General features: G+C 30.7%; 3 protein-coding genes across 6 annotated transcripts in view; 1 reads left to right on the top strand and 2 right to left on the bottom strand.

The window, feature by feature from the left end:
- LOC135138886 (ubiquitin carboxyl-terminal hydrolase 32) overlaps positions 1-6,923 on the bottom strand; it is a 42,838-nt gene extending 35,915 nt beyond the window's left edge. For 2 of the 3 annotated variants that reach the window (XM_064068911.1, XM_064068912.1), the window contains exons 1-2: positions 6,736-6,923; positions 6,081-6,543 (exon numbers count right to left, since the gene is read on the bottom strand). In XM_064068911.1, the coding sequence (XP_063924981.1) occupies positions 6,081-6,543; positions 6,736-6,793 (521 nt within the window). In that variant the 5' untranslated portion in view covers positions 6,794-6,923. Of the gene's footprint in view, positions 1-597; positions 627-6,080; positions 6,544-6,735 lie in introns of those variants that run through there. The other variant, XM_064068913.1, reaches the window with a different exon arrangement.
- Positions 6,924-7,150: 227 nt separating this feature from the next.
- Positions 7,151-22,043, top strand: LOC135138887 (phosphatidylinositol 5-phosphate 4-kinase type-2 alpha). 2 transcript variants are annotated; one of them, XR_010282079.1, is made up of 8 exons: positions 7,151-7,452; positions 7,499-7,596; positions 7,647-7,757; positions 20,343-20,481; positions 20,538-20,880; positions 20,931-21,125; positions 21,187-21,472; positions 21,526-22,043. XR_010282079.1 is itself a non-coding variant. In XM_064068914.1 (7 exons), the coding sequence occupies exons 1-7, from the start codon at positions 7,333-7,335 to the stop codon at positions 21,420-21,422; spliced, it is 1,242 nt and encodes a 413-aa protein (XP_063924984.1). In that variant the 5' UTR covers positions 7,151-7,332; the 3' UTR covers positions 21,423-22,043. The 2 variants fall into 2 exon arrangements, 1 of the variants encoding a protein (XP_063924984.1); XM_064068914.1 differs by having other exon boundaries at positions 21,187-22,043.
- A 162-nt stretch (positions 22,044-22,205) lies between these two features.
- LOC135137939 (zinc finger X-chromosomal protein-like) lies at positions 22,206-24,192 on the bottom strand. Its single transcript, XM_064067719.1, has 2 exons — positions 23,958-24,192; positions 22,206-23,904 (listed from the first exon to the last, which is right to left on the bottom strand). Exon 2 carries the CDS (start codon positions 23,796-23,798, stop codon positions 22,290-22,292), a length of 1,509 nt encoding a protein of 502 aa, XP_063923789.1. The 5' UTR covers positions 23,799-23,904; positions 23,958-24,192; the 3' UTR covers positions 22,206-22,289.
- Between the last annotated feature and the right edge of the window lie 808 nt (positions 24,193-25,000).

Here is a 25,000-nt window from a genome sequence, read left to right as displayed (position 1 = left end):
ATATTGTCTCCCACATACCTACATCAACAATATAGAAATATTGTATGAGGTGACTCAAGTACTACAAAGTAAATTTACTTTGGCACAAAATTATTATTATTATTATTATTAGTAGCAGTACTAGATATTGATAAGAACATAACTTTGTCCTTAAAAAAATATCACTCGATATGAGATAAATAAAATAATGGAAAGTCCAGCCAGCTTAAAGCATCATGATTTTCATTACTTCATATTCCGTTATTATTATCAGCTGTGTTTCTTAAACTTGTTTTTCAATTTTGTTGTGATGTCATCATGAATCATTTGCTGTTTATTAAAATGTTTAGTGTTTCCTTATTTTACTATAACTAGAACTATTTATTATTAGGGCATATTTTCATTTTAAATATTTCTCAAACACGGTCTGGATACACAATGATGACCGGCATTCAGGCAAGAGTTCTATCACTGCCAATATTAAGATCAAGCAGCAATTTAAGTTGTTTCTCACGCCTTTGCTGCTTACTGATCGGTTTAGGCATTACTCTAATCTAACCCGTTTAGAGGTAAGCTGTTCTACTTATTCAATATGGTAACACTCTTCGAAAAACTTACCGACAATGTAACATGTTTCTCACCCACCCACATCTTGAATTACAATTATTATCGATCCGTTTAAGGATTATCAAGTACGTTTCTGATAATAATTTTCTGCTTTACTGAAATTTCTGTGAAAAAACTCGATTCCGAATTTCAAAAGTGCATGAAATTTTGACTTGTTTGAAGCCGGATCACTTTGGATGCAGAATTAGCGCGTCGACCGTCGCAGGGAATCTTAACCAATTTCAGACTTCTTAAGGGTTAGTTTTTTTTTTGTGTCGGGATTTTTATGTATTAACACTTGTCTTGCTACTTCCTTCATAGTAAATTAACTGTCCTATCAATTACTCTGAAATTTTCAGTTTACTTATGATTATTGATTGCTAAAACATGTAAATACCGAATAAAATTTATCTAGTCTTTTCTTCCAATAAACTGATAACGCCATATCATTTTCTGAATAAATCGCACGTAAAAAGGTGCAGCAGACACTCCTTTACCTAGGTTTAATGACCTACCTATATTTTTAACTGTAGCTGTAGTACTACGTGCAATAAAATAATAATTCCACAATTAAATTTTGCAATTTACTAAATAAACTAAAATTTATTTATTCATTTCGTCTAGAACATTCATGACGTCATATATTTTCAGACTTTTTTACAAATTGAATAAAAAATCAGTGTTGAATACGGCCTGATATGTGCCCTTAATGATCCTATATCTTTTTTTTTTTAATTACGATTTTTATATATAAAATAATTATAACTCAAAAAGTAGCAAGAATAATCAAGCTTGGAGTTTTAATTACGTTTATTTTCTTTCTTTTTTTTTTAGTTTATAGTGTATTTATATTTGCAAAGTTTACTCGAATATTGTTACTTAGTTAATGTTTTGGTATACCTACCCTTAAAATAAAAATTGGTCTAAGTTAGTAGAAATAATCTCCCTCGTCCCTGAAGTACCGTTCAACAAATCCAAGTTCTTCGGAAAACGATAAAAATTGATTTTGCGAATTTTATTTTTTCTATAATAACTCCCATAAATTAAAAAAAAAAAAAAAAACGAGCCATATTCATAAACTATACGTTTAGGATTGTTATTTTATAAAATTTAAAAAAGCATTTATTATGTAAAATTTTTCGGTGGTATCATCAAAATGTTGATTGGGATTTTTGTTTAAAACGGAAAATTTGGAAAAATCCGTATTTCCTTGCAAAAATTTACCATTTTACCCGTGTTCTAAGTTTCTTGTGAAAAGATGGCTATGTATATTAAGAAAAAAAAAGCCAAAATATAAGCCCCGCCCACCCGCCCTATCTCAATTGTGATGATTTTTTTTATTCATCGCGAGCCAAAGGGGCGGAGCTTAATTGCAAAATCCTTCATTCTCAATAAGAAATTAAAAACAAATTTTGAGTATCATGTTGTTCAAAGAATACTATGTATATTAAGGAAAAAAAAGCCGAAGATTAGACAACACCCATACCCGTCCCAATCTCAATTCTCAGTAGTAATGAATTTTTCATTCGTCAGATCGAGGGGCGGGGCTTAATCTTGCATCCATGTTTGTTTACAAGAATTTAGACATGTTTTAACTTTCTTGTTTTGAAAAGAGGACTACGTATATTAAGAAAAAAAGGCAAAACCTAAGCCCCGCCCACCCGCCCTATCTCAATTGGGATGATTTTTTTATTCATCGTGAGCGAAAGGGGCGGTGCTTAATTGCAAAATCCTTATTTCTCAACGAGAACTTAAAAACATGTTTTTGAGTATCATGTTGTTCAAAGAATACTATGTATATTAAGAAAAAATTAAAGCCAAATACTGAGTCCCACCCACGCCTGCCCTGATCGAAATAGTAATGAAGTTTTCATTCGTTGGCAGCCCTAGAGGCGGAGCCTAATTGCAAAATCGATATTTCCTTAAAAAAAATTACCATTTTAAATGTGTTTTAAGTTTCTAAGAATAAAAAAAATCATCACAATTGGGATGGGGTGGGTGGGTGGGGTTAATATTTTGCCTTTTCTTCTTAATATACATAATATTCTTTAAACAACACGATACTGAAAAACATGTTTTTAATTTCCTGTAAAGAAATAAGTATTTTGCAGTTAAGCTGCGCCCCCTTGGTTCACGGCAAATAAAAAAAATCATCACAATTGAGACAGGGCGGGTGGGCGGGCTTACATTTTGCCTTTTTGTTTCAGTATGTGTAGATTTCTTTTCACAACATGAAACTTAAAAGATGTTTAAAATGGAAAATTTGTATAAGGAAATATGGATTTAGCAATTAGGCTCCTCCCATAATTGCAAAATCCATATTTCCTTGCAAAAATTTACCATTTTAACCATGTTCTAAGTTTCTTGATGTGAAAAGATGGCTATGTATATTGAGAAAAAAAAAAGACAAAATATACTCACTGGAATACAAACAAAACTTGATAATAATAGCTTCGGAGATTCTCCTTCTAATAAAATCGACACAGACGAGAGAAAATTAGCGTTTTATTTTGTTGGAAATATTTTATTGTAGTGTTCAATTTATTTTATTTAAACTGTATATAAAAAGGTTGTAATATGCATTATATTTTGTTCATATGAAAAGAAAAGAAAAAAAAACAAGAATGATTTAAATCGGGCCAACCCTGACACAGAATGTCTCAAAGATATTGATTAATATTTGAATTAATTTATTTTATTATCCTTTTAAAAAAATTATATCTTTGATATTTATGCATGCAGTATTTAATGTACTCAGAGGCGAAGGACGTTCCCACATATTGTATTATTAATATAATTAAATGTATAAATTGTAAGTCAATCAAATATACCTAATATAATAAAAAAAAAAAAATGGTGGAAGGTTATTTCGACAGAAATTTTTCGAAAATAAAAAAAAAACTATTTTGCGAATTTTATTTTTTATGATAACCCCTATTGAGTATATATCAATTGGGATAGGATAACACTACTATAATCCCAAAATTTCTAGAGAATCGGCTAACCCATGTTTAATTTAATCAGTCAAATAAGTTGCCTCATTAATTAATTTGTTTGAGTCATTCTGTATAAAAAACTGTAAATAAGACGTCATTCACATTATTCTAAGAAACCATAATACTCCTAACAGGACATGTAAATTTTACTATGTCTCGCATGGTTTGTACTATGTATGTAAAAACCAGCTTTAGTACGAGAAATATTGAAAAATAAAAAATATAATAATAGCACATAAAATCAAAGCAAATTCATGAACAACAAATGTTACTTTATAAAATTGATATGGGATGTACTAAGACAATTTTTACGATGACGTCATCGAATTGTTGGTGGGAATAATTAGATAAATTTTGGTTAGTGTTTTACTATCTACACGATATACCTAACAATCGATTTGGTAGTTTCGGAGATTATTTTTAATACTCTATAGGGCTTAAAAACATGTTCACTAATTTTATAAATATGTGCATTAATAAAACTGCAATGCGGCCATGTCAAAAAACTGCAGTCCTTTACAATTTTTTAATGAAATATTTATTTATTATATCACTCTACTTTAACAACTATCACATATATAAAAAAACTAAATATTTAAATATTTAAATATAATGTCTTCCTTAACTTTTAATTAGTACTTATTTTCTGTGTTATCTTACTCAATTTACATGAATTTCATGTGCTTTAAAAAGAAAGCAATGATAATTTTACGCTTTATTGTGTGGTATTTAAATGTAGAATTCATGTCTAGGACACAGCAATCGGCAAAAAGGTCGTTACAAATAAAAAATTACAGTGTTAAAATGCATGCAATTTGCATATCCATTTGCAGGAATTACGTAATTAAAAGCTTTTACGCTAGCTGATTTTTAAATGTTTTATTTTGTACCGAAAAAATGAGCTTGTTTTTAAAACGTCAGTCAATAAAAAGAAAATTCACTGCCTTAGGAACTTTTTTTATTAATTCAAACTACCAATTTGTTTGGAAACTAAAGTATGTAGTGACAAAAAGCAGGTTAAAAAATAAATAGAACTTATTGAGAACATTTTATAATTCAGGAAAAATAAAAGTTGCTCCTCTACTCCTTCCAACCACGTCTGCGCTTTTTAAAAATTTAGCATCATTTTTAAAATCGAAACCATAAATCGGTACCTGCGACCACGTCATCAAGTCCGACCACTGTGGATGTGGTTACCGGCAACTCTGACTGTGTAAAGACTGAATTTATACGGAATCATAATTAAAAAAAAAAAGAAAATTAGAAGTTAATATCTCCATAATTATTAATAATTACTTCTAATTATAGAGATGAAAAAAGAAAAAAAATATATAATTATATAGACAAAAAGAAAAATTACAGTTGATCGGGAAAAACCAGAACTTCAATGTTTTCAGAATTTAGTGCTTCTTTCTACAAATACATTTTAACGCTTGGATTACCTGAAAGTGCACTACAGATCTATAAAGCGTTGACAAATTGTACGGAAAGTTTTTTTATCAAGTAAACAACTTTTATTTACGTAGCCGTGATAAATGTGACATGCATTAATAAATTTATATATCACTTTACGTATGGTACAACCTGTGTAACATTTTTTTATAATTATTTTATCACGCTATTTTTTATATGTACTATTTTTGAAATACGGACTATTTCCAATAAGAAAATGTATGATACTTCAAATTTTGAGACAAATAAGGAAGACTGTGGCAAAGGGATCTCTTTTAATTTTTGTAGAGCTAGCTTGGAACTTTAATTAAAAAAAATAATTATCGCTAATTTATAGACAAACTACAATGTGCCGATCAGAAACTTGCTATTTCTGAAACCACAAAGTAATTAATGTTACATGGAATTGTACAGATTCCAGATATCATCTAACATTAGTTTTTAAAAACACTTTTCTTTTATCAATCATTGTTTTTTATTAACACCTGCAACTTATTACATAAAACTAACGATACGTGATAAAATTAAGTGATGTTTTCACGTATTGATAGATCGTTGGGTTTCATTGATGCAAAATTATTAAAAAATCTAACTCAGATTTTATTTTTACAAATTATTTCTAAAATGAGAAAAATCAAACTGAATTAAATATTTTTATCTTTATCACTTCGTTGAGTAGGGCGATTTAAATAAGAATTAAAACACAATTAGTTATATAGATAACTATAGATAACCAAAAGCTTTTTATGGTTTCAACAAACTACTTATCATATGTATTGTAATTGTAATATTTAAAAAACTATCTACCCTGATTTCCTTCATTATTTCCAACTTCTTCTTTAGTAGGCTTATATTTTAAAAATTTAAAATTTCTCGCACTGTGTTTTACAAAGTTATAAGAAACTTCTCAAACTATGAATGTTACTTTTACCACTTCAAAACATAAAAACTCCTTACTTTCATCCCAAAGAAATAAATTCTGAGCCCCACTACATTATATTCAGTCTCCAATTTTAGATCATAAACAAACATCACAAAAACACTTACCATTTTGATAATATTGTGGCGTCTTTATTATACTGGATCCACGCACTAAAATGTTCATAAGTTACCCTATCCTGACTTATGGAAAATAACGATAGCATAGTCCTTTCCCATAGTATGTTGGGTCTGTTGGGTTTATCCGGTGGTATTGTCCCTTCCACTTGTAATGCATTATAGAACTCACTTCGTGTGATGTGAGTTCCAGAATCATTACAGTATAAAGTGAAAAGGAATCGGATTTTCTCGTCTTGTTTGCCTTTGGTGAGGAGGACTAATCCGCAGATCAAGTCCTTGAGGGCAATACCCCTGGGGGTGCCCCCACAAGCTATATACAGCCATTCGGCTATAGCTTGAGGGACTCCGTCCCCAAGGACGTGCAAGATAAAGCTCTGTTTGCTCAAGAGTTGGTTGCCACCACTCAATCGTTTGAAGGCTTCGCATATTCTCTTGTACTCCTCATCGGACACTGAAGCAATAAAACAATTTAAGTAATTGCTCGGAGGCGGATCGTTAATTGATGAATTTGGGTAAATTAAATCGACGTTCGTGCATTAATTATGATTGTTGCTCGGTTAACAACAATAATATTTACGTAGTTATGTCACATGATGTAACAAAAAGTGACAGGTGAGTTTCATTTGTCATTAATGTTACCTACTTCGTTTAACTGCATCTTCGTACGGTAAACAGGAGCGTTTCGAGTCTTTTGCACCCATTTTCACAATTTCACACAATCCCTAAACATTGTTTTGCGTAATTTCACCAAATCCAACGCAGCACACGACAATCAACACCGTATCACTTTGACATTTGACGATTTGACGACAATTGACAGACGACTAGGAACTTTCGCTCCATCAAGTTACCCTCTCAAAACTTAACTGAAAATCAGATCACAATCACAACACGCACTTCACTTATCTAAAATTTCATCACAAATCATCAAAGACAAAACGTTTCGTCTGCTGTGCTCCTCACGGGTGTTTCCCTTTTTTTTCTAATTTTTCGTTTCGTCACATCAACGTAGTGTTTTTCAGGCCGTCAAGTTTATGACGTTTGACACACCGACTCCGCCCGACCTGACCCGATAACTAATCAATGAAGGTGTGTATGTCTAAACAAAATCTGATTTTGTAGAAAAACAACGGTCCTTGAAGAAATTCAAATTCTTGTAAACAGTTCAGGTTTTTCGTTATTAGAATGTCAATTAGAAATTGATTGAAAACAGGCGGCCATTTTGAATACGTACATCAAAATGTCAACGGGGCCGTCGAAGCTCAAAAAGAAGCACTTTCGGGTGAAACACCAGAAAGTTAAATTGTTTAGGGCCAACGAACCGTTCTTGTCCGTCTTCATGTGGGGCATAAATCATACGGTATGTACTACAAGAGTTTGGGAGAGTGGTCATGGTTTTGTTGCAGATTAACGAACTGATGCATGTCACCATTCCGGTGATGCTGTTTCCAGATGATTTTCGAGCCTACTCGAAGATAAAGATTGATAATCATCTGTTTAATAAGTAGGCAAGTGGTGGAGGTTTTGACATTTGTGTAAATCGTTATTTTGTAGGGAGAATATGTCGTCACATTTTAAGGTTAAGGAATACTGCCCCCTCGTGTTTAGGAATATCAGGGAAAGGTTTGGGGTGGATGATTTGGATTATAAAGAATCTTTAACCAGGTAGGTGGGTACAGGTGTGTTAAAAGTATGCTTGGTGCAAAAATTATTTACATAATGTAGGAAAGTGAATCATCGAACATGCATTTCATGATTCATGGCATCATAAATTTTATGATATTGCCAACAAGATTGGTATAATTGGAAAGCGGTGGATGTTATTTTTTTAAATAATAAAATAATAAATTTAGAAAGTACGGAAATATTGTTTAACTGTGGAAGTTTATTAAGTTACAATTCGCAGTTTTATTTATATTTTATGGTGTATTTTTCGTATTAAAAGGATATTGTTAAGCTCAAAGAAAACAAGATAAAAAACTAGAATCATTTATTGACTTAAAAAAATGTTACACCTACACACAATTTAATGAAGCTATTTACTTCCAAGGTAACTTCCAACGTTACCTCAAGATAAAAGTGTGACAAGGAATAATTACAAAGAAGCCTCAGTTTCTTATCATTTAAAATACTGATATCATTTGTCATTTACATTAAAGCGGTTCATGTAATTTGTACAGCTATATATTTCGTCGTTTAGAGAACAGATGCAGTTATGGGTGAGGATATTAAACGCAATCTAGTCAAAACCATAAAGCAAAGAAAAGTGAAATATTAAAACTATTTTAGAAATTGAAGGAATCCGCATATTTTAGTTTTAATTATATTGAAAAAAAAAACTTCGTTAGTGGTTTATAGGCCGCATTACCATTATCATAAAATTAATTCGCTCCTTCCATGTGACTGCACCGATTATTTCAACATTTTCTTAATAATTCTAATGTACAAACTAGAACGTTATTAAAGTAGAGTTAATGATCGACACTAACAGAGTTTAAGGTTGTAACTCGTTTCAAAAGCGGTATGTTTAACGTCATTCATAAAAATAGCAATAATATTTCGTTATCTGAATATAATTCGTCAAAAATATGCCGCAAATTTAGGTTTCGTTACACAATTACGCAGTTAAATTCACATGTAAATTTTTCATCATATTTATACTTTTTTTTTTTTTTGGTAAAAATGTTTATGTAACAAACATATAATTTTAAGAGCAATAACTGCAACTAAATAATTTTCTGGAAAGAACATGCTGTGAAAATATTTTTCTACCTGAAGAAGATACTTTGTACCAAAACACAAAATAAAATAGTAGAATTGGTTGCATAATTTTGGGCGATTTTTTGTTTTAGCTATTTTTTACGCAAAAAACTGCATCTAACGTTATAGCTCCAAAATGAAGGACTTTATTAATAAATATAGTGTGATAAAAATGCATGGAAAAATATTCTTTCATAATTATTTTTCACTTCATACATAAAACATAGCTGTTTCAATTGTTAACAATACGATTCGTTTAGTTTAAATAAAGGTATGCAACCAATATTACACTAATGACACTTGATGTCCAGTGTAATGTGGAAAAAAACTTTGAGTTTACGACTTTCCAAATAGCTAAAATTGCTTGTTTTTGACCACCAGACGTCGTGGCTCCAATCATAATTCATCACAATTCGTTCATGTGGAACGAGATGCCAGTTTTTACAAAGAGACGGAATACATTTTAATGTGGACAGCAGAACAACTTTTTTATTATTGTTTTGATGATCTGTAGCTTTCAATAATCGCATGATAAATGAATTTGTGGCGAAGTTTCCGAATCTGCTAGATTTGAAACCATACTATTTTGCAGTATACGATATCCTTCAAAGCTGGACATCATCTTCTACACTGATTATTATTAGGAAAATGGGATAAACCGCTTTGATTTACCTTGCATAAACAATTAAAAGAAAATGAAGTTGTTCGAAATTTTAAATTGACGTCATCAAATTTTTGGAAGAGAAGAAGTGATAAATTTCGCGTTTGGCATGTACTATTGCAAGCAAAAGTATTGTCGGTACCCAGCAGCTCCGCCTTCTCTTTGCGGGTTGCCATAATTCCCTACACACTCATGTAGAATAAGATGAAGAACTAAATTTTGAATTTTTCGATTTTTAGTCACTTCCATTTCTCAATTTTTCGATTTTTCGACTTCTCGAACTTTTGATGTTTCGATTTCGCGATTTTTCAGTTTTCCATTTCGATTTCTCAGTTTTTCGATAGTTCATCTTTTCGATTTCCCAATTTTTCAACATTTCAGTTTTGGGATTTATGTATGTATTTAAATTTTTCAATTTTTGGCGTTTCTAAATTTTTGGATTTTTCGATTTCTCAATTTATCGATTTCTCGATTAATGAATTTTTAAATTTTCCGTCTTTCCGATTTCCTGATTTCTTAATTTATAGTTTAAGTTGTAGGATTTTTCAATATATATTTTTTACTTATTCGATTTTTCAATTTTTTGATTGTTGGATTCGTTGATGTTTTGATTTCTCGATTTTGTAAATTTTCAATTTTTCAAATTTTGAAATTTTAGATTGTTCTCGATTAATCGAATTTTGCCTTCTCGTTTTTAGATTTTTCAATTTTTCGGAAATGACTTTTCAGTTTTTCGATATTTCGATTTTTCGTCTTCTCGTTTTCAGATTTTCCGGTTTTTCAATTTTTCGGAATTAATTTTTCAGTTTTTCGATGTTTCGTTTTTTCACCTTTTCGTTTGTCGGTTTTTTTAACTTAAAATTTTTCAATTTTGAATTTTTCCATTTTTCGATTTTTATTTTAGCCGTTTCCATTTCGCAATTTTTCGATTTTTCGACTTCTCGAACTTTTGAGGTTTAGAGTTCGCGATTCTTGAATTTTTCGATTTCTTGACTTTTCAGTTTTATTATAATTCATCTTTTCGATTTTCCAATTTTTCAAACTCTCAATTTTGGTATTTATGTTTTTAAATTTTTCGATTTCTCGATTAATGGATTTTTTAATTTCTCGTCTTTCCGATTTGTCGATTTCTTAATTTTTCGATTTTCAAATTTTCAGTGTGTAAGTTTTGGGATTTTTCAATACATCTGTATTTCACTTTTTAAATTTTTAGTTTTTTCGACTTTTTTTTTTTGATTTTTTACTTATTCGGTTTTTCAAAATTTTGCAATTTTTTAAATCTTACACTTTTCGATTTTTCTATTTTTGGAATTTATACATTTTAGGTTTTTCACGTTTATCTTGTTTCGATTTCCAAGTCTTTCGATGTTCTGCGTTCTCATTTTTAGATTTTTCAATGTTTCCATTTATCGGGTTTTTTTAAGTTTAAAATTTTCAGTTTTTAATTTTCCCATTTTTCGATTTTTATTTTAGCCATTTCCATTTCGCAATTTTTCGATTTTTCGTCTTCTCGATCTTTTGATCTTTTGACTTCGCGATTCTTGAATTTTTCGGTTTCTTGACTCCTCAGTTTTTCGATAATTCATCTTTTCAATTTTCCAATTTTTCAACTTTTCAATATTAGGATTTATGTATTTAAATTTTTCGATTTCTCAATTTCTCGATTAATGGATTTTTTAATTTCTCGTCTTTTCGATTTTTTGTCTTTCCGATTTGTCGATTTCAAATTTTCAGTGTGTAAGTTTTGGGATTTTTCAATCCATATGTATTTCGCTTTTTAAATTTTTAGTTTTTTCGACTTTGTTTTTTTTTTTTGATTTTTTACTTATTCGGTTTTTCAATATTTTGCAATTTTTTAAATCTGACACTTTTCGATTTTTCAATTTTTCGAATTTTTATATTTTAGATTTTTCAATTTTTCCATTTAACGGGTTTTTAAGTTTAAATTTTTCAATTTTTAATTTTCCCATTTTTCGATTTTTATTTTAGCCATTTCCATTTCGCAATTTTTCGATTTTTCGACTTCTCGATCTTTTGATGTTTCGACTACGCGATTCTTGAATTTTTCGATTTCTTGACTTCTCGGTTTTTCGATAATTCACCTTTTCGATTTTCCAATTTTTCAACCTTTCAATTTTGGGATTTATGTATTTAAATTTTTCGATTTCTCAATTTCTCGATTAATGGATTTTTTAATTTCTCGTCTTTTCGATTTGTCGATTTCTTAATTTTTCGATTTTCAAATTTTCAATGTGTAAGATTTGGAATTTTTCAACACATGTATTTGGCTTTTTAAATTTTTAGTATTTTCGACTTTCTCTTTTTTTTTTTTTATTTTTATTTATTCGGTTTTTCAAAATTTTGCAATTTTTTAAATCTTACACTTTTCGATTTTTCTATTTTTCGGATTTTTATATTTTAGATTTTTCACTTTTTTGTTGTTTCGATTTCTTAGTCTTTCAATGTCGTGCGTTCTCATTTTTAGATTTTTCAATTTTTCCATTTATCAGGTTTTTTGAGTTTAATTTTTTCAATTTTTAATTTTCTTATTTTTCGATTTTTATTTTAGCCATTTCCATTTCGCAATTTTTCGATTTGTTGACTCCTCAGTTTTTCGATAATTCACCTTTTCGATTTTCCAATTTTTCAACCTTTCAATTTTGGGATTTATGTATTTAAAATTTTCGATTTCTCAATTTCTCGATTAATGGATTTTTTAATTTCTCGTCTTTTCGATTTTTCGTCTTTCCGATTTCTCGATTTCTTAGTTTTTCGATTTTCAAATTTTCAGTGTGAAAGGTTTGCCATTTTTCAATACATATGTATTTCGATTTTTAAATTTTTAATTTTTTCTACTTTCTGTTTTTTTTTTATTTTAACTTATTCGGTTTTTCAAAATTTTGCAAATTTTTAAATCTTACACTTTTCGATTTTTCTATTTTTCGAATTTTTATATTTTAGATTTTTCACTTGTCTGTTGTTTCGATTTCTTAGTCTTTCGATGTTCTACGTTCTCATTTTAGATTTTTCGATTTATCGGGTTTTTTAAGTTTAAATTTTTCCGTTTTTAATTTTCCCATTTTTAGATTTTTATTTTAGCCATTTCCATTTCGCAATTTTTCGATTTTTCGACTTATCGATCTTTTCATGTTTCGATTTCGCATTTTTTAATTTTTCGATTTCTCAGTTTTTCGATTATTCGGGTTTTCAATTTTTCGACGTTTCAGTTTTGGGATTTGTGTGTTTAAATTTTGAAATTTCTCTATTTTTGGCGTTTCTAAATTTTTCGATTTCTCGATTTCTCGATTTACCGATTTTTTAACTTTTTGCTAGTTTTCAAATCTTGCATTTTTCAACATTTTCGTCTATTCGATATTTTAATTTTTGGATTTTTGGATTTTTTAGGTTTTTAAAATTCTTTGTTTTTCGATTTTTCGATTTTGACAATATTTTGATTTCTCCATTAAAAACGGAACATCACATAATTAAAAAAAGACACTAGGAGCACCTAAGATTGTGTAAAATTATTTCCAAATAAAGAATTCCGCGGATCCTCGAGATTTTTTAAAAGTACATATGTATTTTAAAAATAAAACACAAGAGGCCCCAAAGATTTTTTTATATTAAAAAAAAACCACTTTCTCTTTTAAACGCAAAAAATTGGTCTGAAGTTATTTAGACAGACCTTCTCTCGTCTCTGAAATAAAAATATATTTACAGTACATGCTTAACTTCATTTGTTTATGTTTATACAATGCGACAATTAAACACGCAGCCAATTGTCTCCTCAAACCAGAGGAAGCGATTAAAATTAAGCTACAATGCAGCAGAACGTTCTGAATATTATTTTGAGTAAGTCGATGTTATTATGACAATTTTTATTTTATCATTATTAAATATAAGCGGACGCAACATTACTATATTCCAAAATTTTCCAGTGCTCGTATATGTGATGGTCTAAAAACGAGAAGGCGAAAAATCCAAAAACCTTCGTGCACAAGGTTGAAAATAAGATCGGTTTGGTACTGCCGGTATAGAAGCATGATGCTTCCAAATTTCAAGTTCTAGACCAAGTTAAAAATGCTGCTTCCCACACTGTATTAAATAAACGCCATTTAATTATTGGTCTCGATTGTTGTTATGTCTATGATTCTGTTGAGGCGCAAAGGGTGTTTTAACTGGTGTGGATTTTATCACTTTTTTAAATTCTTCACAGTCTGAAAAAGTACCTGTTGATTGTGAAGCTGAGGATTTGAAGCGGTGCCAGACTTATCAAAAAGCGAAATATTTTTACTCTTCAATAGCAATTATATTATGTTGGAGTCTGTAAAGCCATTTTTACTTCCGCCGAATGGATTAAATATGATATTTTTGCATTTTCTAAAATTTGATTAAATTCAGATGTCAGCGATTTTTTATTATTTGATACGAATTATTAATGTCGTTAGGAAAGATCTTAATTTTGTGGAAACTTCTACCACACGTGGGGAAGGTGCCTTAATTGCAATTCGTAAATATCTGTAAGTTGTTAGGGTTGATAACTGTTTGTTGAATGATAGCTTTTGCAGACTTAAAGCTTTTAATGTTGAAGTGTGGGGATACTGTCACGTCGTCTTTACATAATTGTTTTGTCTATTTCATCCAAGTTTTCTCCCGTATAAACATACTGGGATATTTTTTAACTCTGAAAATTTAAAGGTAAGTATAGGTTTAATCATTTTAATCGTATGTTCAGTTTTAAAAGTCACCCATCAATGCATTGGACATATGCAACCAATGTTACATCAAAGCTTCTTCATTAAAAAAAAAAACTAAATGTAAGCAATACAGTACAAAAGAAATAGAACAAATAATGTCTTAATTTCATTATCTTCATTCCAACTATTTTGGAATTTCTTATTGCATAAAATCAGGTATGAATTTTTTATGTAACTTTGGTTGCATACCTCCATTGCATTGACATGCGTTTTTTTCTTTTTTTTTCAAATTGAACATAGGAACTTTATGGTGTGTTCAGAGTTAAAAAAAAATGTTCCCGCATAATATTAGTCTTTGATTGTTTAATGTCAACATAACAAAATTTCGAAATTTCGAGAATCTAGACATTGTAATTTAATTTATAACAACAATATTAGTGGCTTTAATGATCTTCAAATATTTTATGAACTTTGGCAATAATTCTCAATAAAGATTTGTTCATGTTCAACAAAATTTGAGCTTGACTAGCTCTGACGTAATTGTCAATACACCTATGGGAAAGTTTCCCTCATTTCACAAGTTTTTAAATGTGAAAATCCTTCCGACATATCTGATTATAGTCCTATTACCATTATGAAAAATGTGCAAGGATTTCTAAGCATGCTTTTCATCTTGTTATTTACTCACATGTTTCTAATTTAAGCAGCGTGGTTTATGAGAGGAAGATAAACATATCAAAAGCTTTGGATTATACAGATTGTTCACGAATCTCAGATTTGTTTTTCTGTTGCCTATGGAAAAATTGTCAGGCGTGAACAGATAAAATGAACACCCTGTATATGATATTCAAATTTCAGATGATCTGTCTTGGGCCCTTTATTTTTTGATATCTTCTTCAATTATATAACCAGAGGATTATAGGTTGATTGTTTAATGTTTACAGTTGACAAAGATTTTGCCGAAATTGAATCCACCCATGATGTGAAAGACTTCAAAACAAACTTGAAATCATATTTAATGGTGGAGTGTTGTATCTTTCTCTTGTAAAATCACCAATAACATATAATTTGAGTATTGAAAACTGTTTTGTGTGATTTGGGTGTTAATTTTGATTACCAATTGAGTTTTGTGTGTTATATTAATTCCAGTATTGCTGCGGCGTTTAAATCTCTGGGTTGTATTGATATTCTGGTGCTTAGAAATATGTATTTTTTCATTGTAATATCTTGGTTAGTATTTGTTTACAATTGAACGCATAAGCAGTGAGTATAGAGTTAAATATATAGTCACTGGCATAAGTTTTTGACTTCGCCGGCTGACGAGTACTAATTCCTCAACTTTAACTTGGAATCACAGAGAATATTGTAAATTAAACATTAATTCGAATGAAAAAAGTGGTTTAAGGAATTGGACACAACTTCCCTCGCCCTTCAAGTACAGTCCAACAAATTTAAGTTCTTAGAAAAATTACAACATTTGATTTTGCTAATTTTATTTTATTTTTTTGTGTGATAACCCATAAGTCAAAATCGGAATATTGCGGTCTATTAAAGTACAGGTGAAGAAGTATGCTATGCCCATGTTTCAAGTGAGTTTTTCGGTAACAATAAGAAATTACAATGAACGCTAAAATAAGTTCGATGTATTCTGTTGCAACAAAAGTATTATAAAAGATTTGAAAAAATATTTATAATTATCTCACTACTTTTCTTTTGTATTGTGTTTTAGCAAGGAACGAGCGATCAAATAAAAAATGCATTATATTATATACCCTGTTATCAGTGATTGGAACAATTAGTTTTAAAAAGTAATGCATTACAATTACAAATTACTTTTTTTAAGGAATTCATTACAATTACTCGTTACTTTTAAAAAGTATTGTATTACTTTACCAATTACCTTTTGCACTTTGAAAAATTTGATGAAGACGCAGTTTTAGATATTTGTTGTATGTATGAGTTCAAAGGGTCAAGAAAAAACATGTTAGAATAAAAAAGGCAGTGAGTGATTTATTGTACTAACGCATTTGTTGCATATTCACATCAGTAAATAAAATAAAACAAATAAATGCTTAACGCAAGAGGACTATATTCATAATTTAAATTCAATAATAATAATTGACATTCAAAATTTTTGTCAGCTAAGGCATGACGTGTTGTCTTAAAAACATCCGCGCCAACACTAAACATCCTTTCCACTGCGGCGCTAGGTGGAATCGTTGTCGGGCAATATGTTACATATTTTTTTAAAAATTGAATAACCGATTCTTTTGCACCTAATTTTATTCCATTCTAGCTACAAATAAAAGTTCGATGCCAATATCTTATTGGCTACATGTAAATGTATCGTAAATATTAGTCCACCTATAATTACCTGCGGACGCAAATCTTTTAATCTTTAATAAAAAGGATGTTCCTAAATATTTATAAGGGGGCTACAAGATAATGCGATCTTAAAAGTATCTTTAATTGTCTCTACTTGGCGTTGTGACTTACAGATTAAATTTAGAAAACTTTAGAGGGTGACAATTTTATTGTCGGATTCAAGTTTTTGATTCTTCAATTTTTCGATTTTTCCACTTTTCGATTTTTCAGTTTCTCAATTTTTGCATTTTTTGATTTTTTTTTATTTCCATTTCTCGATTTCTCCACTTTTCGATGTTTCGATTTCTCGGGTTTTTGATTTTTCAATTTTTCGATTTATCGATTTTTTCACTTTTTATATGTTTCAGTTTTAAGATTCTTAGATTTTCGGTTATTTAAGCTTTTTGTTTGTATTTTTCGATTTTTGGTGTTTCTAAATTTTAGATTTCTGCATTAAGCGATTTTTGGATTTTATTTATATTCCCATTTTTCGATTTTTCAATTACAGTTCATCAATTTTTTAATTTTTGGAGATTCGACTCCTCGATCTTTCGATTTTTCGATTTCTCAGTTTTAGATTTTATGGTTATTCAATTTTCCAATTTTTCGATGTATCGACTTTTTAAAATTTTTAATTTTTCATTATTTCAATATTTAAATTTTTGATTTTACACAATTTCGACTTCTGGGCTTTTCGATTTCTCGATCCTTTCATGTTTCGATTTCTCGATGTTGTTTTCAGTTTTTCGATTTCTTGGTTTTTGAACTTCCAGTTTTTCCGTGTTTCGATTTCCCAATTTTTCGACATTTTTCCACGTTTTGATTATTCATTTATTCAATTTTCTGATTTTTCAATTTTTTGATTTATCGACGGGCTCTATCGGTTACCTGTTTAGATTTGAATGGACCAGAAAAATGGCTAAAGTTTGTTTGACCACAAATTTTAAATATTCTGTCCCTGTTTACTCAATCATTTATTAAGATATTTTATTTCTGTAAAGCACAATGGATTTTTTAATACAATTTCAACTAATGTACCTTTTTGAAAATATAAAATTGATCCATAAATAGCGAAAACCAGATAATATCATACTCATTACAATTTTAACGCGTTGTAGTTTTTTTTTATAACAAAATTTAAAAAACGGAAAAGCAGTCTGGGTAGGGTTTTTTAAGCTCATTTCAACGGTGTGAAGTTTATTCGGACATATACTTTTGGCAAAAACTTGGGTAAACGATTCGTAGAGAAAAACAAAATAATATTTTTGAGTATTTGGATTAAAAGTAATTGTAAAAGTGACTGAATTAGTTGTAATTGAATTACTTCCAACCACTGCCTGTTACATAATGTTGCCAATGTAGTGTATTGGCTAATCAAGAGAGGTAAATTGTCGCAGAATCTGTAATTATTTTTAAATTTTTTATTTTATTTTAAAGGGTCTGAATGTATTAAAATCGTCCAGTTAAAATCATTCAATGCCATTTTGAGTTTTGTATATACAGGGTGTTATTGAAAGGTACGTGCAATAAAATTGACAGTTCTTCGCGAAATCTAAGAAGTCTCAAAAACTTATTTTGTATTATCAAAATTATAAGGGGAAAATTAACCCCTATCCCAACTTTTTAAACGCTACTGAAAGATACATAGGTAAAATTAATTTATTTTAGTACATCCTAGCAACTGTAACAATAATAAAAAAGTAAGAGACCCTTTTGTTGCTATAGAAACGAAAGATAACATTTTTATCAGAGGCGTACAACGAATTTGGACATAAATTTTAATAATTGCTATCTCTAAAAGGAGAACACTTTTACCTGAACTTTTTTTTACTTTTAGCACCCATACTTCGAGACCAATGGCCGATTTTATGTTGTACGTACCTTTCAATAACACGCTGTATTAAAGTAGTTTCTGGACCAAATAAATAACTTGTCACCTTTGAAATTTGAAACCAATAAGAGGAAGGAACAGTAATGCAATTTTATTAAAAAAAAAAAGAAATCAAATTACAATAAATAACAAACAATTCTATTATTCAACAACCTGTAACATTTTTATATGGGCATAATTTTTATAACAATTATTTATTGCTATTTAAACTTATTCGTGTTGGTTTTTGAATTTTTATTTTGTAGTTGTTTCAAAATTTAATATATATGTAGCTAATAAATAATGTAGATTTAAAGGTCAAACTGCCATGTATATCAATAATAATAATTAAATCCTGATTGTTCTATGCATCATTCGTGCCCATTATTATTATCATCTTTCTCGAAAAAATGGATATAAATACCTATGGCCGTAATCATGAACAAAATTGTGATTTACAATTAAAAAAAGAGTCCTGCATTTTCAAGATCAAAATATATTTGTTTATTATTTATTTAATATAGATCCACATTATACATGTTTAAAAAAAATCAACATTGCGTAACATTTCAAAATTTAACTCAGGCTGCAAAACCGAATCATCTCAAAATTTTGCTGAATAAATCTTATCTGGTTTGTGTGTGCAAAATATTATGAGTCTATACATGGGCTTCATACTCATATTTTTTAGAATTGGTTTTTATCAAATCGAGAACAGTTCACCCCATTTTCCCGAAAATTTGAGAATACAGCACTGTTATTAATATTACACTGCACCTATTCAAATTGATGTACGTGTCCTTGCTGAAATACAGAATAAATCCAATCACTGGGCTATGCAGTAAAAAAAAGATGTAATGAGATAATTGAAATTAGGATTTTTTTTTTTCAAATAGGCATACGTCTTTGGTATTTCTTTCATTGTAACTTGAAACATACTCACAGCATATTTCTTCACCTGTCTTTAACGATCCAGACATATTTTTATTTTAACTTATAAGGTTTAAAAAAAAATAAAATTTGGAAGTTCTGTGTAATACTTTGTGTGTTCAAATGTATAGCAAAAGTGTGAAATCTTATTTTGCATATAAAACATATACATCTAGTCTAGACGATTTCTTAAATATCGGATGTTCAATTCAATTTAAAAAAGTCATCAAGTTGGCCTTAATTTTTTGTAAACATTGTGAAGTATGTCTATAATAAATCCAAAGTTTAATTGATGGCAGCCCACAACATGGATCAAATCTATACACTACAGTATAGATTTGATTAATAAAACACATTCGTCTTTCGCTCTTTTCTTCTATTAAAAGAGCAAGTCAACTTGATGATTGATCTATTATTATCCAAGAAATTGTTGACAGAACAAAACCATATGTCAGGGTTTCCCTCACTATCTGTTATTAAAAAGATTTTGATTTCAGAGTCATAACGGACAACAGTAGTCTATTTATTAATGTTAATTTATTTGTTGCGCATATTTATTGTCCTCAATTGAGTAAACTTAAATTTTTAACATCTGCTAAACATTTAAGACATACCAGTACATTTGAAACTCCAGTGCCGAAAACAAACATTATGAAAGCTAGAATAAATTATTATGTCTTGACTAGTATTAGTTAAAAGAATGAACCTTTTGATTATTTAAATTGAGCATGTTGGATTACTATACATAGTAATAATAATAATAATGAAATCATCATTTATTGCGTCGTTAATATTTGTAGAAAACACACTTTTTTGAAATATGTATTTTAGTAAAATACTATTTTTTTCACTCCTTCGTTGTTGGAAGAACTTAAAATGACGCAGCTCGCTTCGCTTGAGTGAACGAAAAAAATTAAAAAAAAATGTTTCTGTCTACAAGTTCTAATTAACCTTAATATTACATACAGGTCGCAGCCGTTACCAGATGACTCGTGTGGCAAGAGCGGTGCAAAATTTTATTTAAGCTCGGACAAATTATTCGTCATCAAAACGTTGACTTCTGAAGAGGTGGAGAGGATGCATTCGTTTCTCAAACATTACCATCCGGTAGATTCTATTTTACTGTTTGTAATTTCTTTATATAACGTTTTTTTTTTTTTCAGTATATTGTTGAGAGACATGGCAAAACTTTATTACCCCAATATTTAGGAATGTACCGCTTAACGGTCGACAATGTAGAACACTACATCGTCGTCACTCGAAACGTTTTCTCAAATCATTTAAATATACATCGAAAATTCGATTTAAAAGGGTCCACGGTTGACAGGGAAGCATCGGAGAAAGAGAGGGAAAAGGATCTACCCACACTCAAAGATAACGATTTTGTTAATGAACAAATGAAAGTTTATATAGGGGAGGAAGCGAAACAAAAACTGATGGATACTCTTAACGCGGACGTAGAATTTTTGACCAAGTTGCATCTAATGGACTATAGTTTGCTGCTAGGTAATATCTATTTATTTATTTTTACTCAAGTCCTAAATGTTATTGTATAGGACTTCATGAAGTGGAAAGAGGCGAGCAAGAGTTGGCAAGAGAGAGAGAACTGGAATCGGAAAATGCAGGTCAGGATTCTGAGGAAAGTGAATCTGGTTCGGGGCTCGAAAACCGTAATTTTGGTTTCAATACGCCGCCGGATTCCCCCAATGCTCTCGCTCAGTTCATGAGAGAGCAGAGTTTGCAATATGAAGGTAAAATATCGGTTATTAAAATTTTTGGTAATAGAAAATTATGTGTTTAAACTGTTCGTAGGAGGAATAATCCCCGAATTGGACATCTATGCCATACCAAGCTGCGACTCGGCCCCCGTGAAAGAAATCTATTTTATAGCCATAATCGACGTTTTGACTCACTATGGCGTTAAAAAGCAGGCCGCGAAGGCGGCGAAAACGGTGAAATATGGCTCAAACGTAGATGGAATAAGCACTTGTGATCCCGATCAATACGCTAGGAGGTTTATAGATTTCATGAGTAAAGCAATCGAATAAATTCGAGCAAAGAAGGAATTTTCAGCTACTTTCTCGTTATGTTTATAATTGTAAATATTTAGATATGTACATAAATAATATGATGGACATCTTGTGTTGATAGTCAATTCTACAGCAGTCAGCACTCGTTGCAATTTTTTATTGGGAACCTGCGCGCTACACGATTTGATATCAATGTTTGATTAGCAGTATTAAGGCCCCAATTTCAATTAGATCAGTGTATGGATGGATTCTTCAGAACTTTGGCTTGACTGATAGATTTCGCCGATTTTTAGATCTGTCTAAGGCTTCTAATTCATGGACGTACTTTGTAATTTTTTTTTAAGACAATAATGTCGCAAAAGGTTTTTACACTTTTTATATAAGATTTTTACTACTTTTCAAGACAGGTTTCTTCTTTGCTACCGGTTTTTCGATGGTATACGAAATTTCGGGATTAGTTTGCCAAACGAGCTTTAAAAATATCTATTGTTATTTTGTATTTAAATTTTATATCTAGTCTATGTTTATTGCTATGGATTAATACTTTGGAAAATTTTCTATTTCCACTATCAGTATATTTAAGGTAACTTGTCTTTATATGTATCAGCTGTGTTTTTCATAATAAATTCTAAGAAAATACGAGGTTTTTTATTCTATTCATTTCAAGTGGCAAAGAAGCGTAGCGAGTACCCTCTCTCGCACACAGAATAGTTAGGACTGGGAACAAAAATTGATCTAAGGTTATTCAGACAGAACTTCCGTTCGGGAAATAAAAAAGATAATTCGTAAACGAACAATACAAACAATTAACATAATTTTATTACTCTATAAATTTTTTAATAAATACAAAAGCATATATGAAAAACAATGTAAGTAAATACTTAGTCAACAATTACTTTTATCCCCTTCTTCCATGTTCCCCAAAGTGACATCAGCTTCTTTTTTCCCCCAATTATCATTCCTATGCACTGTCATCATGTGCCTTCTCCAGCCGTCCCTTCGTTTTGACTTGTATGAGCATAAATCACATGGATACCACTTGAGTAAATCATGACTTGTATGTCTACACTTAACATGTTCCTTTAACCCATGAGCAGTCTTAGTTATAAAGGGACATTCTTCACAATAGAACGTCCCATAATTAGGATACTGATGTACAACACTGAGGTGTTTCTTCAACGTACTTTTCAACTTAGTTTTATACGGACACAAATGACAAGGAAACCACTGTATTTCTTCCTCACTTACATGTTTAATTGCTTTATGTTTAACCAAACTATTTTTATATTTCGTTTTAAATGAACACTGATCACACTCAAACAACGTGACATTTACAATTTCGTGCTTATTGTTCACGTGCTCTTTTAACTTTTTCCTCCATTTAAATTTCATGGGGCAAAAATCACAAGCAAACCACTCAATGTCTTGTTCGTCTGTGTGTTTATTGATTATGTGGTGTTCGATGCTCAGTTTGTACATGGAAGTAAATGAACACCTATCACATAAATAAAGCGGCATTTTTTCCGAGGGTCCGTGCGCATGGTTGATATGATTTTTTAAATTGCCTAGAGTTTTCGATTTGTACGGACACACACCACATGTATGCCACTTGATTTCTTGTTCGCTCGTGTGCTGACCCGCTGTGTGTTTCGCTAAGTTACTTTTATATCTTGTTTTATAATTGCACTGGTCACATTCAAACAAAGTGGCATTTTCAACTTGGTGCTTCCCAACCATGTGTTTTTTTAAATTTTTTTTCCACTTCGATTTGTACAAACACAAGTCACATGTAAACCACTCAGCGTCTTCGTCTTTTGTGTGTTTCGTTACAACGTGATATTCTAAACTCTCTTTATAAATAGACACAAACGGGCACTTATCACACTGAAAAGGTGTCGTTTTTGAATTATGCTTGACACTCATGTGCCTGCTAAGATTTCTTTTATCTCTAGCTTTGTACGTGCATAAAGTACACATGTGCCATTCTATGCTTTCACCCACTTTGTGGCCCTTTTTCATGTGTTGCCTCAATTTTTTCTCAAGTCGGGTTTTATACGAACACTTGTCACATTTAAACCACTTTTGGAGGCACTTGTTTTTCTTGTGCTCTAACCAGTGGGAAAGTATGAATGTTGCAAAGTTGCAAATTTCACAGCGGTATATTTTTCCAGAGTGATTATCGTTGATGTGATTGTTGAACTCTATCGTTAAATGGGTGCTAAAGTTGCAATTTTTACAGAAAAATGGTTCGGGAGTGCTTTCTGAACAGCTGAATAGTTCGGTCTTTGAGATGCGATGGCGTTCTTGGTGTTTCAGAAGGGAATTTAATGATTTTGTGAAATAGGTGCATTTGTTACAGTTATGTACTGCATTTGGATCCAGTGTGGTGGACATTTTACTAATTCTTACTAAGTTTTGACTAGTAAAGAAACTATCAGAAAGCTGCTAATTGAGACCTAAATATTGCCAAATCTGAAATCTGCTCCACTTTTCTTGAGTACTACGGACAGATTAATTAGTTTTGATAACAAAGTGTAACTCCGTATGCTTTACTTATTATAAAATTAAATTGTTTTTACTATAAATCTCTCCGAGGATTCCACTTGACGTTTAATGTTAATTTGAGGTTATGTTTGTTGGTTATAACGTTAAACGTCAACTATGTCAACATCCTCTTTGCGGTGGTATTGTGGTATTCTCTCTTTAACTTTAGCTTGGAAGTTTTAAAGCCCCCGAATTGTCTGATGATGATTCCAAATTCTACAACTAGACATATACTGTGACCAAACAGTGGCGTAACACTACTACATAAAAAATTTTGCGTTTAGGCATCGTCAGTGATTGGAACAATTACTTTTAATTACAAATTACTTTTTTTTAAGGAATTCATTACAATTACTGTGATAACCCAAACTTCCCGTTTTAAATTGACCTTGAAAAAGTTTGAAAGGCCCGCTACGTTGTGTTTTTTTTTTTGAAAAGTGGCGGGAAGAGGTTCTTTCTTTTTTTTGCGTGTGAATCGGGAGCGCGAGAAATAATAGACACAATTTTTGGGAAGAGGCTAAAATTTGCCCCCCTCTCCAGGAGGAAAAGTGCTGCGAACATTCACTTCTCAGCCCAAAAACCCCCTATCGTATATTCACCGACATATTACATTTTAAATGAAACACCTTAAAAATATGAAAGAAAAGACAACCGCGAATTGATAGACATATACATATGAAAACCAAACAAATACAAAACCCTACGTTTATGTTTTGAATCAATGCAACTATTTGAATATCACAAATTTAATAGAAACAAAGCAAAATCTGAATTAAAGTAACTGGATGCAAATACATAAGTTATTACGGGCGTGTGGCGTCAAATTTAAAGTTACGGCAGTTAACAGGAGCACAACAAAGATACCTTTGGGGCGTTCTAGCACAAGCGGAGTTTGGGGCTACCGGTCGGGGCTGTTCTCCCCCTCGACCGTGATTCTATCTATAGCAAGCCTACCCGCACAGCACATCACACATCTCCATGACGAACATGCCGTCGGAAACTAGGCCGTTACGATCGCAGACCCGCAGTTGGATCTCGGCTAAGGACAGAAG

Source organism: Zophobas morio, unplaced genomic scaffold, assembly GCF_036711695.1.
Source record: "Zophobas morio isolate AGI-343-1 ecotype UQ-CSIRO unplaced genomic scaffold, CSIRO_AGI_Zmor_V1 ptg000030l, whole genome shotgun sequence".
NCBI lineage: Eukaryota > Metazoa > Arthropoda > Insecta > Coleoptera > Tenebrionidae > Zophobas > Zophobas morio.
The sequence above is the reverse complement of the archived record's forward strand: the minus strand, read 5'-3'. Positions and strand labels throughout refer to the sequence as shown.

Excerpts from the sequence above, each read along its gene's own strand:
- LOC135138887 (XM_064068914.1), top strand. The coding sequence starts at position 7,333 with ATGTCAACGGGGCCGTCGAAGCTCAAAAAGAAGCACTTTCGGGTGAAA. Across the intron at positions 7,758-20,342 it reads TATAAAGAATCTTTAACCAG|GTCGCAGCCGTTACCAGATG; the intron begins GTAGGTGGGTAC and ends TATTACATACAG. Across the intron at positions 21,126-21,186 it reads GCAGAGTTTGCAATATGAAG|GAGGAATAATCCCCGAATTG; the intron begins GTAAAATATCGG and ends AACTGTTCGTAG.
- LOC135137939 (XM_064067719.1), bottom strand. The coding sequence starts at position 23,798 with ATGTCCACCACACTGGATCCAAATGCAGTACATAACTGTAACAAATGC.